This window comes from Girardinichthys multiradiatus, chromosome 1 (genome assembly GCF_021462225.1).
Source record: "Girardinichthys multiradiatus isolate DD_20200921_A chromosome 1, DD_fGirMul_XY1, whole genome shotgun sequence".
Lineage (NCBI taxonomy): Eukaryota > Metazoa > Chordata > Actinopteri > Cyprinodontiformes > Goodeidae > Girardinichthys > Girardinichthys multiradiatus.
Genome location: NC_061794.1, coordinates 22,040,751 through 22,055,886, shown reverse-complemented (window position 1 = coordinate 22,055,886; position 15,136 = coordinate 22,040,751). Strand labels below are relative to the sequence as shown.

The 15,136-nt window shown below is 40.4% G+C and overlaps 1 protein-coding gene across 1 annotated transcript in view; it reads right to left on the bottom strand.

The window, feature by feature from the left end:
* Window positions 1-14,421, bottom strand: part of noc2l (NOC2-like nucleolar associated transcriptional repressor) — a 29,531-nt gene extending 15,110 nt beyond the window's left edge. The window contains exons 1-11 of the mRNA XM_047362897.1: window positions 14,272-14,421; window positions 13,793-13,912; window positions 12,430-12,616; window positions 12,119-12,347; window positions 9,606-9,696; window positions 9,442-9,520; window positions 9,249-9,359; window positions 9,046-9,159; window positions 8,758-8,946; window positions 7,000-7,139; window positions 2,596-2,707 (exon numbers count right to left, since the gene is read on the bottom strand). Coding sequence (XP_047218853.1) covers window positions 2,596-2,707; window positions 7,000-7,139; window positions 8,758-8,946; window positions 9,046-9,159; window positions 9,249-9,359; window positions 9,442-9,520; window positions 9,606-9,696; window positions 12,119-12,347; window positions 12,430-12,616; window positions 13,793-13,912; window positions 14,272-14,339 — 1,440 coding nt within the window. The 5' untranslated portion in view covers window positions 14,340-14,421. The remainder of the gene's footprint in view (window positions 1-2,595; window positions 2,708-6,999; window positions 7,140-8,757; window positions 8,947-9,045; window positions 9,160-9,248; window positions 9,360-9,441; window positions 9,521-9,605; window positions 9,697-12,118; window positions 12,348-12,429; window positions 12,617-13,792; window positions 13,913-14,271) is intronic.
* Window positions 14,422-15,136: the final 715 nt, after the last annotated feature.

Genomic DNA, 15,136 nt, shown 5'->3' with positions numbered 1-15,136 from the left:
AATGCATAGAGCAAGCACCAAGAGCAAATATTATGGTGCAAAGGTTCATTTCATATTTTTAAATTATAGTATTAGACTTAATGTGAATTTGCAGCTTTAACAGACAACATTATAATCCGTGTGTTATGAGTCCATCTGATAATCTACAAATGTCTAAATCTGTCAGTGAACAACACATTATGCAGGTAAGCTACTTTAATAGTAATGTAGCAACAACACAATAACTGCTTTTAATTATTACATGACATACTCTCCAGCAGGTGGTATTGCTGTGTTAAACTAACATTACTATTAAAACCCTATTCAGATACCAACCATGCTTTAAATAACTTCCAGGTTTTTCTGAACGGCCATGTAATAGTAAAGTGCAGATATTACCCCTATTAAGGAGCAACAAGGCTTAAAGTCTTAATGTATATTAGACTTAATACCTGCACAGGGAATGGTTTTTGATCTGCTTGCACTCAACAGAACAGCAGAAACAGTAATTATGCTAACTTAGTTATTTGCTGCTTGCTAAAACACTAGAAACAATCTTCTGGCCAAGCGCATTATGATTGATGCTCTGCAGACTGAAGTCAGTCAGTACGTATTTGCTCATGTAACATAAAGCAGTTCTTGGAATCAAGTCTCTTGTAGCGGATCGGCTGGTCTACTGGTGCGGTCAGAACCACCTGGAACTTAACCCACTCAAGACAGTGGAGATGATGGTGGACTTCTGGAGAACACCACCCATTCTGCCACCCCTCACCATCCTCAACATCACTGTGTCTGCTGCAAATCACATCTGGTTGGTAGGGACCACCTTTTCTTGGGACCTGAGATGGTCCTCACACAAAGACAATGCTAGTAAGGAGCCCAGCAGAGACTGTACTTCGATACAATGTATATTTGCACCTTTCAACCACGTCTTTCTTTTTTGTAAAAGCACTTTATATTTACAAACATTTATTTTATTTCCCTTTTTTTATATTTATATTCCAAATTTCTTTACTGAGAGCAAAGTAGAACCAAAGTCAAATCCTTTGTGTGCACAAACTTTAAGAATAAAGCTGATTCTGGTTCATTATGATTTCATTGGAAATACTTTGACTGCCTTAAAACAATTATACTGTTTTAAGACAGTAACATATAGTAACATCATATGTACTATTTATTTAATATTTATTTTATTACTATATGCCTTTATGCATAAATGGGGACTATCTTTTCATTCTTTCACTTTTATGCTGGATTCAACCCTAAAATGTTAGTCAAAAGGACCTGCAGCCCATTTTTCTTCTTAACGTGTTACAGTCTTCAAAGAAAAAGAAAATAAGAGGTGGTCAAAATTATTAATTGCAGGTCAGACCTCAAAGAAAACAGGAAATAAGATCCAGTCCTGCAGAGACGACGAATTTTTCTTAGTTTGTGAAAACACATGGAAGCTGATTATTTGTCTATGAGCTTTAATTTTGACATCTGCCCACAGTGTGCAAGTAAAATTCAGTTTTTTTTGACAAGCTGTTTCTGACTCCCTGTGTGTGTGTGTGTGTGTGTGTGTGTGTGTGTGTGTGCACGTGGTCGTTAACTCTCTCTGTGTGTGCAGCAGTGCAACGCTCCTGGCCGGTGCAGTCTGTACAAACATAGGATGTGGTGGCGGTCTGCGGTCTGCTGGGGAGCCAGGGGGAAGTGGGAAGGCATGGGCCAACCCTGGTGCGATTGTACACATATACACACACAAACACACACCTACAGAAGCAGGAAGTTCCAAATCACACCCCCCTCGAAGATACGAGAACACACACAGGCACACTAGAGGAAAGGGGGGTGCTTCTGCTGCTCTAATTAAAACACCAGCAGCACACCTTTAACAAGAAGGGAACAGTGAGGGAGAAAAAAAACAGGAAGTGTTGTGCGTCACAAATAAACACAGCTTGCTGCTGGGGGTTAGGGGGAGGGGGCTTTGAGAGTGCGTTGGAGGGGAGGAATTGGGCCATAGGCAAAGAAGGATGTGGTCTGCACAGCGCGTTAAGACCAGAGTGTAAACCACAACCGTGCCTCTGTCGCTTCGGTCAAACTGCTGGATACACACAAACGTAGAGCCAGAAGTGACCACTCCCTGGTGGGCCGAGCCTGTTGCTGTCGGCAGCATGTTGCTCCTATCCAGAAAAACCACAAAACAGACTCGCTGCCTGTGCAAACACTTTGCAAACTTTCAGAAGCAAGACACACGAGCACGTGATTAACACCTGACCCAGAGAAGAAGCTGTCGGTTGGTGACCCCTGATTGGTCTGATAACAGAAGGTGCCTCAAGCACAGCTCTGCTCCTCGACATGTTTCCTCCTGAGCTCCTTTGGTTGTAGCCGTTGAGACCAAGATGCACTTCAGATGTCACTGATGTTTTTCCACAGCAAACCACCGACGGAACATTTCATCACATCTACCTTTTCACCGTTTCCATTTGAGACAAAGGCAACCAACGCACTATTGTTTGTTCAAGATCATTTACACCATCTGAGGTATTTATTGCTTTGAGTTCTGATAGTAAAAACCTAGGTTCACTCTGCTGGTAACATTTTCACTGAACCTCTGATGTCTGGATTGGGGCTTACCTCAACAAGGAAAGGCAGAACAGGCACAAAAATGTTGGTGCTGCTAGAAAGCAAGGTGAGGGCTCTGCAGCAGTGCATCCTTAGAGGGTAATATCTGGATGTCGGCACCAGTCTGGAAGAAGAAACAACGGTCAGTGTCGCCACCTGCTGTTAGGGAAATATGTAGCAAAAGAATGGCTTCACCAACATAACGGTTAAATATTTAATAACCGATTCAAACTTTAGGGTGATGATCCTTATTGCTGTTAGAGCTGTGAAACATAAAATAAACAACTTGACCTGAAAAGACCCTGAAAGATTTATCCAGCTGTCTCATCTCCATTGTTCATTTGTTTTCAAGTTCTAATCATGTTGCATTAATATACCTCGTGGGAAGTTTTCAAATGAGTACCTTTTCTCTTGTTTATTCTCCTATTTTCTTCCAGTGGTAGGAGTTTGAATTTCCAATTTTCCATTTGTCATTGAACCTATGCTCCAGCAGGAGAGAGCCCTGGGCCAAAACTAAACTGTGTGAAACATTGATAAAAGGCAGACCCTAAAAAAAGCTGTTTACAGTCCAACACGACTGTGTTAAAAATAACAGTCGGTATCCAGCATTGTATGCAAATGGAGGAAATATGTTTTATTGAATAATCTCTCACAGACCATCATCTCTCATCCAAGAGGGCATATAAATGTAATTTGTTGCATTGCAAGGGGTCTGCAGAAAATGTGCAGATGAAGATGCCATCTAAAGCTGTCCACAACAAAACAATCCAGTAATGGCTTGTAATTAAGACAAACAGGACCAATTTGCTTCCAGCAAGCACTCCAGATGAGTGATGTTTTAAAACTGTTTTTATTAAGTATTTTCATACTGGAGAAACCTACTTGGTTACATATTGCATTTTATTTTACATGAGGTTAAAGCACAAAAACCTTAAGAAACACAATCCTTGTCGATTTTAGTAGATCATTTCCATAACAGGAACTAAACCTTTCTGTTTTAATGCAGCTTTTTTCTAGACATGTAAAGGCAGTGCTTCAGTTCAAACTGGATGAACATCTTTTGAAATGTTTTCAGTGTTAAAGTGAAGTTGCAAGAAGACAAACTCTACTATCTTAAAGCCTCCTCACATACAAGTGTGGTTTATTTTATCAGCATACGGTGGCTGGTAAAAGTATTCATACCCCTTTACCTTAAGTGCAACCAATTGCCTTCAGAAGTTGCGTGATGATTGCTAATGACTAAATAGTGTCCACCTGTGTGTAATCTAATCTTAGTAGAAATACTCTTGCACTGTGACGGCCTCAGGGGTTGGTTAAATAATACTGGAGAGCGAACAGCATCATGAAGTCCAAGGAACATACCAGACAGGTCAGGGATAAATATGTGGAGAAGTTTAGAGCAGGCTTAGGCTATAAAAAGATTTCCCGAGCTTTGAACGTCTCACGGAGCACTGTACAATCCATCATCCAGAAATGATAATCTTGCCAAGACAAGTCCGTCCACCTAAACTTACAGGCCGAACTAGGAGAGCACTGATCAGAGATGAAGCCAAGGGGCCCATGGTGACTCTGGATGAACTGTAGAGATACACAGCTCAGGTGGGGGAATCTGTCCACAGGACAACTACACTGCTCAAAAAAATAAAGGGAACACTTAAACAACACATTATAACTCCAAGTAAATCAAACTTCTGTGAAATCACAGACCACTTCTCAGTACCTATGCTTTCTGGCTGATGTTTTGGTCACTTTTGAATGTTGGTGGTGCTTTCACACTCGTGGTAGCATGAAGACGGACTCTACAACCCACACAAGTGGCTCAGGTAGTGCAGCTCATCCAGGATGGCACATCAATGCGAGCTGTGGCAAGAAGGTTTGCTGTGTCTGTCAGCGTAGTGTCCAGAGCCTGGAGGCGCTACCAGGAGACAGGCCAGTACACCAGGAGATGTGGAGGAGGCCGTAGGAGGGCAACAACCCAGCAGCAGGACCGCTACCTCCGCCTTTGTGCAAGGAGGAACAGGAGGAGCACTGCCAGAGCCCTGCAAAATGACCTCCAGCAGGCCACAAATGTGCATGTGTCTGCACAAACGGTTAGAAACCGACTCCATGAGGATGGTATGAGGGCCCGACGTTCACAAATAGGGGTTGTGCTCACAGCCCAACACCTGCAGGACGCTTGGCATTTGCCAGAGAACACCAGGATTGGCAAATTCGCCACTGGCGCCCTGTGCTCTTCACAGATGAAAGCAGGTTCACACTGAGCACATGTGACAGACGTGACAGAGTCTGGAGACACCGTGGAGAGTGATCTGCTGCCTGCAACATCCTTCAGCATAACCGGTTTAGCAGTGGGTCAGTAATGGTGTAGGGTGGTATTTCTTTGGAGGGCTGCATGGCCCTCCATGAGCTCACCAGAGGTAGCCTGACTGCCATTAGGTACTGAGATGAGATCTTCAGACCCCTTGTGAGACCATATGCTGGTGCGGTTGGCCCTGGGTTCCTCCTAATGCAGGACAATGCTAGACCTCATGTGGCTGGAGTGTGTCAGCAGTTCCTGCAAGATGAAGACATTGAAGCTATGGACTGGCCCGCCCGTTCCCCAGACTTGTATCCGATTGAGCACATCTGGGACATCATGTCTCACTCCATCCACCAACGTCACGTTGCACCACAGACTGTCCAGGAGTTGGTGGATGCTTTAGTCCAGGTCTGGGAGGAGATCTCTCAGGAGACCATCTGCCGTCTCATCAGGAGCATGTCCAGGCGTTGTAGGGAGGTCATAGAGGCACGTGGAGGCCACACACAATACTGAGCCTCATTTTGACTTGTTTTAAGGACATTACATCAAAGTTAAATCAGCCTGTAGTGTGTTTTTCCACTTTAATTTAGTGTGTGACTCCAAATCCAGGCCTCCATTGGTTCATAAATTTGATTTCCATTGATGATTTTTGTGTGATTTTGTTGTCAACACATTCAACTTTGTACAGAACAAAGTATTAAATGAGAATATTTCATTCATTCAGATCTAGGATGTGTTATTTGAGTGTTCCCTTTATTTTTTTGAGCAGTGCATTAGTCGTGCACTGCTCAAACGTGGTCTTTATGGAAGAGTGGCAAGAAGGAAGCCATTGTTAAAAGAAAACCATAAGAAGTCCATAGGAGGTCAGACGAGACCAAAATTGAACTTTAAGGCCGTGCTGTGTGGCTGAGAACTAACACTACACACCACACTGAACACATCATCCCCACTGTCAAATATGGTGGTGGCAGCATCATGCTCTGGGGTTGCTTCTCTTCAGCAGGGACAGGGAAGGTGGTCAGAGTTGATGAGAAGATGGATGGAGCCAAATACAGGAAAATCTTGGAAGAAAACCTGTTGAAGTCTGCAAAGACCTGAGACTGGGTCAGAGTTTCACTTTCCAGCAGGACAACAACCCTAAACATAAAGTCAGGGCTACAATGGAATGGTTTAAAACAAAACTTATTCATGTGTTGGAATGGCCCAGTCAAAGTCCAGACCTGAACCCAATCGAGAATCTGTGGCGAGATCTGAAAACTGCTGTTCACAAACGCTCTCCATCTAATCTGACTGAGATTGAGCTGTTTTGCAAAGAAGAATGGGCAAAAATTTTAGTCACTAGATGCAAAGCTGGTAGAGACACACCCTAAAAGACTTGCAGCTGGGATTGCAGCAAAAGGTAGTTCCACAAAGTATTGACTCAGGGGGGCTGAATACTTTTGCACAACGCTATCTTCAGTTCTCTTTTGTAAAAAAAAGAAAAAAAAGAAATCATGTATAATTTTCTTTCCACTTCACAACTGTGTACCACTTTGTGTTGGTCTTTCACATATAATTCCAAAAAATATATTTATGTTAGTGGTTGTAATGTGACAATATGTGGAAATCTTCAAGGCGTATGAATACTTTAATAAGCCACTGTATGTTTTTGTAGAGATTCTTACCTGTTAATCAGCTCATCCATTATATTGTCTTATCTAAAACTTAGTACAGCAGAACCTGGACTGAAACAGGAGCTCAAAATAGATATGTTGAACCATGTTTTATGAGTACTATTATGCCCTTAGTTGCATTTCTGTGTTGATTGACTGCAGCTTTTTAGAAGATCAGATATTAATTTAATTTGAGATGATGTCATAATTAAAGAATGAAACTTTTGCTGGTTTGCTTCTTCAAATGTTTTTGCAATTCTATTACTCCTAATAATACTGAAAGTAAAGTTATTCAGACAGAATGACACAAGAGTAGAGGTACTGGGTTATGAAAGACGTCTGGCTGTTAACACATTCACCAATTAACATATTCAAACAGGAGTAAAGTGATTCCTCTGCAATAAACATTTTTTTTTTAGATTATCTAACATGTAGAGTGGAATAATAATAAAGCTGAATACTCACTTGATGGTGCCAATTATGACTTGGCAGAGAGGATAGATGAGTGGTTGGAGAACGTCACTGGGATACAAGGTGCTGAGCACCCGACACCACAGGTACAGACAGTGAATAAACTGCCAGTTATACACCGACTGATACGTTTCCTAAAAACAATTTAAAAAATAGAATAAAATCAATGTCACACTTGGACAGAAAACGTATGACAGAGTAGATTTATGCTTTCTTTCTGTAGCTGTATTTGCTGTTAGATAAATCGATTCCTAAGAGGTGCATTGAGAAACATGCTGGTGACCGTGACCGCCTGGCTTTTAAACTCGGTGTACTCTGGTGGGGGTTATCAGCCTCTCAGACTTAAAATATTTTCCCCATCAGTGAATGGACCACACACAAATTCCTAAAGGCTGCAGTGACAACAATCCTCGGTGTGAAAGTTGTTACTGAGCGCAGAAGACTTAAAATTAGAAGAAGACCAAAAAGTGTGATAAGCTATTTAAAAGAAAACTATTTTGTATGAAGACCTGTAGGTTGTTCATTCAGCCTGCTACTTTTAAACAGGAGCCAGACCTCAGCTCAGATTACTAAGCTGAACATATTACAACAAAGTTACTCTGTTTTATTCTTTTAAAGAGTCCAACTCTATCTTTCATGGGAAGGCTAGATTAGGAAAAGCTGGACATCCTTTGGAAATCTAACAGTTAAGCTAATAGTTGACTTTCGATATAATGAACATAGTTAGTTGGTTTGCTAATTAATAATCATTGATGCTGAAAACAATTTAAAATGTCAGGTGTATTTGTTTTGTTTTTTTTAGTAAAAACAAGGACAGAGCTGTGTAACAGCGGCTGTTCTCTCAGACACACTGTGGAACTCTGATCAGGATCCAGAAACAATTCTGTAACATCCTGTTGTTTTTGAGTCTTATTTTACTATAAACATTTCATTGTAAAGTCATTTCATCATTTTCTATACTGCTTCTTCCATAGTGGGTTGCGGGGAAGCTGGTGCCAGCAGTCTACAGGCGGGGTACATCCTGGACAGGTGGTCCATTGCAGGGCAACACGCAAACAACCATGCACACACCTAAGGGCAATTTAGAGAAACCAATTAACGTATCTGTCTTTGGACTGTGGGAGGAAGCTGGTGAGAACCCACACATGCACGGGGAGAACATGCAAACTCCATGCAGAAAGACCCCTGTCCGGGAGTCAAACCCAGGACCTTCTTCCTGCAAGGCAACAGTGCTACCAACTGTACCACCGTGCAGCCCCATTGTAAAGACACTTATAGGATCAAAAAGAATCCTTTTTCTTCCACGGCTGGACAAATTGATACTAAAGACAGTTATAGTATCAATTTATCCAGTGGAAGAAAAGGATTTTATTGTTGTTCATACAGGGCTGTGAAGAAGTATTTTCCCCCTCATGAATTTCTCATGTTTTTGCTTTCTTGTCGCACTTAAATGTTTCAGATTAATCTGATTTTAATGCCAGACAAAGAGAACATGGGACAGTTCTGAAATGAAAATTGTATTTAGTAAAAGACAAAACGCTATTAAAACCAACTAATAGACATAGCTGTACCTCTAAGATGCCAACAGTCACAAAACCATAAGCGGGGAATCAGTGGGAACATAAATTCGTTTCTTGACATAAGATTGTGGCACTAAAATAATCAGGCGCTTAGAAAAGAAATGTGGTGCATTCCACCAATGTTTTAAATATTCTTTCTTTCTGTGGGAACGTGGGGCTCGAACCAACCAACCTTTTTCTTCATGGTCATGGCGTTTCTGAGGTGAATGGCCAGCTGTCGGATGTAGATGAAGGCCTGTTGATAGGTGGCCTGGGTATCCAAGGCGTACATCTCTGTCAGAGTTCGTTGCATGAAGTTAATCATGGGGAGTGCGTTGGGAGATGTGAACTTGCAGTTTTGCACATAGGAAATGTACATTTGCTGCAAAACAGGAAAGAAACCAACAACCAAGAGAATAAGACATTTGGTTTTAGTGGTGTAACAAGGCTTGCAGTGCAGGAGTCAATTTCTGCTGCTCACCTTTAAAATGAGATTAAGATACGCTTCCTGTTTGTGTCTGCAGATCTTGTTGAGGGCAAGAAAAGCAAGAACCCGACTTGTTTCCTCCCCTGTGCTCCACTGCTTTAGAAGTTGCTGTAGAGCAAAGATGGCAGGTTAAAACAAGAGGTTGACTCTCACCATGAACCTCTCTTCACTGTAACCCTGTGGGGTTAAAGCCTAACCTTCAGCAGATGCCGACACTGTTTGGGCAGACACAGGTAAAACGGTATGAGCTGGTTGACGTGCTTCAGGACGGCAGCGATGACGGTCGTTTCTGTCAGACAGGATAACAGCTACGGATGGAGCAACATAAAAGGAAAGCTACTATTAGAGGGATACTATTTTATTTTACTCTGCATTCATCAAAACACAAACCTGAACTACTCCGCCGAGATACACCTTGATGTCGTTCAGATTCCTCTGCCATTTTGGACTGGATGAAGGAAGCACCAATCTGAGAACAAAACAGGAATCAATCCAGGATCAAAACAATCTTTCTAAAGCTGGAAGCGAGATCAGATGGTTTGGTGACTTTATACTTTTTCTGGTCTTTGTTGGACTTGAGGTTGAGCATCCTCTGCAGCGTCATATGAATATCTCTGATACAAAACAGGACCAAAGCGTTGAACACTGTGGGGATGAAAGACGGAAACTTTACGTATATTTGCAAAAACTGAGACTTGATGCGTCAAATCTAATATTATCATTGCATTAACAAAACAAGACTTGAGACCAATAAAATGTATTCTTCAAAATGCATCAAGAAATAATTAAATGTTTTTTATTAATGCAAAAAGAAAAAAAACTGCCAGAATATTTCAGCTTTAAAATAAAATGATATTTACGGCATTACTGAAAAGCACTGATGCTTTTAGTGTATTTGACTAAAAACAAAACAATACAGTCATATTCAATAAATTAGAATATGCATTTCCGATGAGACTCCCTTTGTCAGATTGAAAGTACCTTTCTAAAATAACAACATACATTTAATTAAGCCCATATTTCTGCATTAAAAGGTTTTTTTTTTAATTGGTCTGATGTTATCTTCTAATCTTGAATGTCTTGTTTTAATTTGCTTTAAGTGGAAAATCCTTATAACTAACAGAAATGGAGGCTTTAAAACATCAGTCTGTGTGTAAATAGTCTAAATAATGTGTTTTACTATGTGAATGTTGTGAACTTTTCAATAATATTCTGATTTATTGAATATGACTGTATCTGTTCAGAACCAGATAACTAAATGTTTATCTCTCAGGGTTTCTGAATATTTCGGTTCAGTGTTGCAGCCCTTTGGAGACTCGTTTAACTTCAAGCTTGCTGAAAAGGTTAGAGAGAGAAAACGGCAACGTGTCAAAAAAAACCAAAAGAAAAAAAAAAACAGTTTTGGGTAAGATGCATCCATAGATTTGCCAGAGATCAAACAGTGAGTACCAGGTCATCTGCTTCCCTCTATTCATTAAATGCGTCAAAGCTAAAACCTCTAACAATAAACGCATCAACTTCAATGCAATTTAATGGGTTTTGTAAAAATATGAAAGGTTAGGGACATATGCTTTTATTTGTGTGTTGTAGTCCTCAGAAAAGAAAAAAAAAACTTTCATCAGAATCAGCCAAAATGAGAACTGGCAGCTCAGAAAGAAAACAGAAATGTTTTAGAAAAAAAACGATCAGTGCATTCCTAGATTTCCAGGGACTCTTCAGCACACCATAGCTTTATCCATGCTCTAAATATTATTCTGTGACTTCTCATGTTGGTAATACATGGACTAATAATTACACTTTTTTTGCTACCTACTGGGGCATTATGGGTATTTCAGTGTTGGAACTTCAGATCCTGTATGGAGGCAAATATTTGTGCAACTTTACATCAAAATGATCAAGGAGCGTGTTATCTGTATAAATAAATGTGATGCAAATAAAAATACATTTCTGAAAAACTGGAGCCACAACTTGTGTAATTTCATGGTTAAATGTTGGTCTCACTACAATATCCATCTCAAAGCATTAACTGTAACTATTAATTAAAGGTGCTTGTGTTTTATTTATATGATCTAATAAAAAAGCTATGATGTGTCCATATAACCCAACACTTTTTACTAAACTTTAAACTCAGGGCTTAATGTGAATGTGACCTTTAACATAGATTCATTGTGAAGATAGTGTTTTGTTTTTTGTTTTTTTTTACAAAAAGAGAAAATATTCTCCTTAAAGATGGATCATGGAACAAATTTAGGAAATGCAAAATTCCCATCCTTATCCAGACCTGACTGTCCAGTAACCCCGAGCTCTGCATCAAGAATAACCTCGGCCTCAACAAATAACTGGTCCTGTATGTTTGTAGTAGGAAGCATCTGTGGACCATGGACAAGCTAAGTAAAGCAAAAACACTTCAATAAAATAGAACACAAAAACATACAGTTAGTGTGCAGATTTCTGAAGATCTATACATACAGATGTTCACAAAAAGGCCCATTTAAAATCTGACACAATCTTTAGAAATTAAATCTATTCCTCACAGATGATTGGTGTGACAGACGTCTAGATTGGTAAAGCAGGAGGTATTGATAAGATTCATTGATTATAGATTGTTGTTTTGACAGTCCAGGTTCTATCAATAAATGATACCAAATATGCAGAAATATACCAGAACTGAATTCTGCTCTTAAAGTTTTTTAAGACCCAGTGTTTATTAGGCTAAAGAAAACCTGTACCCATGAAAACTTGCATGCAAAAGGTAACGTATCTATGTTATTCCTAAAGAGGATGTTTTACAAACAAATGATCAGACTCTGGTCCATTCGAGCAATGCTTTTTGCCTCAGAGCTGCACGGAATCCCACTGATTCGGGCTGTCACGACTCACCAGCAAAACGGCCATCTTTACTACTGTTACGGTTCGTGTTTTCTAATATATTAAGCTAAGACAGCTTACCACGTGAAATTGTACAGAATAGAAATATCGTGAACAGAAACCAATGATTAAGTATGTTGAGTAGGTTTAATGCAGATTAAAGTCCCTCTGAGGCTGCATTCACAAGTTCAGGACCTACCAGAACTGTCAGCCACCTTGTAGCGACACTGACCGCCCCCTTCACCCTTCGTCGTGGCAACGGCAGCTTTAAAGGCCTGCGTAACCTCTCTGAAGAGACGAGGAGTGGGCTCTTTCTTCAAAGCAGCTCTCCACCCTTCAATCATTTTGTCTGTGACTTTGATTGACTCTGCTGCCTTTTTGGTCTTCTTGGAAGCTTCTTCACCATCGTCCTCATCAGAGGTAGCTTCCTACATTGAAAACGTGACAGTCTCAACATCTATAACTTCGCACGAGTCATTACGGACGCGCACAAATCAGAGGCTGGCTTACCTCCAGTTCAGATGGTAGTTTGTGGTACTTATTCTCATCCTCTTCCTCAGAGCTGTCAGTGTCATCAAAATGGAGCAGTGATTGGTCGTTGTCTTCTAGGAACTTGTAGAACTCTGGATCTTTGCTCTTTAACCGGGACAGCTGCTCCTTATGCTCAGAGGCTTTACCCTTCTTTTCATTTCTACTCCTAACATGACACAAAAACAAATCTGCGTTCATAACAGTGATATGCAGCATCTTGCATAAGTATTTACATCCCTTGAATCCTTTGTCACATTAGAACCATGAGCCTAAATGTGTTTTATTGGGATTTATTGTGACAGACAAATACACATTACAGCGTAATTGTGAAGGGGCAGGAAAATTATACATTTCAACATTATACATTATATTACATTATACATTACAAATTATAAATCTGAAAATGGAGGTGTGCATTTGCTTTTTGCCCCCCTGAGCACGTACTCGTAGAACAAGGTTTTAGTGCAGGTCTTTTAAGGGTCATCTCTACCAGCTTTGCAAATCTAGTTCTAAAATTTCTGCCCTTTCTTATGTGCAAAACATCCAAAGCTTAGTCAACTCGGATTTTCAAGCCTTACCAAGGATTATCAATTGGATTTAGATCTGGACTTTGACAGAGGCATTCTAACTCACAAAGTTACTTCGATCTAAACCATTCTGTTGCAGCTCTGGCTGTATGTTTAGGCCCGCTGTCCAACTGGAAAGGTGAACCTTCCATCATTGAGGACATACTTCTGGATCACAGAACTAACTTTCCTGTAAACAGATTCTCCTAAGCTATGCATCTCCACAGTTCCTCCAGTTATTGTGGGCCTTTTAGATGTTTCACTGAATAACGCTCTCGTTGAGTTTAGATGGATGGCTATGTCGTTTTAGAAGTTGTGCCATCCTTTTTTCCATTATTAGATGATGGACTGAACAGAGCTCTGTGAGAAGTTTGAAGCTTGGGATATTGTTTTGTAACCTAACCCTGCTTCAAATACCTCTACAACTTTATCCCTGTGTTGTCTGTCGTGCTCCTTGGTCTTCTTGTTGCTGTTTGTTCACTAACAAACATCTGGAGCCTTCACAGAACAGCTGCATTAATCCTCAAATTAAATTACACACACAGTGTGTTTACTAAAGGCTGTACTGGATTTTATTGAGGGGTATCAGAGAAAATGCACAAAACATTTTACCGACTTTATAATGACTAAAAACATACATACTTTTCCTACTACAGCTCAATTATGCACTACTTTTTGTTGGTTTATCGCATAAACACAAGTGAAACACTGAATTGTGTGTTTGTAATGTCACGGTGAGGTTTTAAAGGTAAACTATTTCACAGCAAAATACTCACGTCGTAGGACCTGCATCTTTCTTTTTCTTCTGCTTCGGAGTCTCTTCTTCGGATTCATCTTCCTCTGGAGACTCGAAGCCTGAGACCAGGAACTCGTCTACACTCAGATCTTCTAGTTTTCTACAGTAGATAAAGTTAGTGAACAGAAGTCAGAAACTGACACACCTGTGAGGACAACATGATATTCAGCGTGAAGCGACAGTGAAAATGTTGGATTGTGTGAATGTCTACTAGTTGATTAGCAGCAAATATGTGTTAAAACAGTCGTAAAGACCATCAGATGAAAAGAAGTGTGTTAGCATAACCGCTATATGCTAACAGCGTGGAAGGCTAAAATATAACCAAACTACATTAAGCTCTTTCTGATAAACTCCTAAATAACCCAACTACCTTGAAATCACTTAACCTTTAAATTACACTCGGAGTCAACAGATAAACCGTTTAATGCACCGTTTAGCATAAGTAAACTTCTGACAAACCTTTTCTGTTTCGCTGCCATGCTGGATTCAAAACGTGACGCCGGCGTGACGCGAACTGCAATACCCATAATCCTCTGGTGCTCAGCGAATGGGTGCGTTCCTTACCGGTGAGCCGGGGGGGTGAACCGGGTAGAGGTGCGGACGAAGTGGGGCTGAAGGAGATTTTTACTTGAAAGGAAGGTAAAGTGCTTTTGCTGGCGGGAAGTCAGAGGTGACTTGTTAAAGCAATCTGGGTAGAGTACGTTACTAGCTTCTGATAGAGATTACATGCTGGCTACACGGAATTATTGTACGCGAAAAGTGGTTATTTCAACCTTTTCACCATTTTTCAAAACAAAACAATGGGGGTACCTATTTTTTATTGTATTAAAATCTGTCCAAGAAAACCTGCTTGATTCAGGGGATACATTTTTTAAGATCTGGCAACCGTTTCTGGAACATTTTTCTTCGCTGGGCCGTGACACAGTCTCACACACACCACCGTGCAGCTTTGTGAAATGTATACCGCTTATGCATTATAGACATCAGGTCTCTATTTGAGTCGTGAGTCAGGATGTAATGCACAGTGGTGATCTGTGAGTTGTACTCAGGTTTGTTTTGTGGAGTATCTGTCCCGGTGTTCCTTATTTTACAATACATAAGCATGACTTGTGTTTTTTTGTTGTAAAATGCGAACAATTATTGAAATAAATAAATAGTAAATAAACAAAATCTATCGGGAGTGGGGGTAACAGGTGTAATTGAGTGCGCCGTTAATACTTAGATTGTAACTGTAATTTTTTATTTTTTTTTATCTTGGCAACCAAACAACACTGTTATTTATCTAAATAGTGAAAGTGGGCGAGCTCCGTTCTCTCCAAGCCGA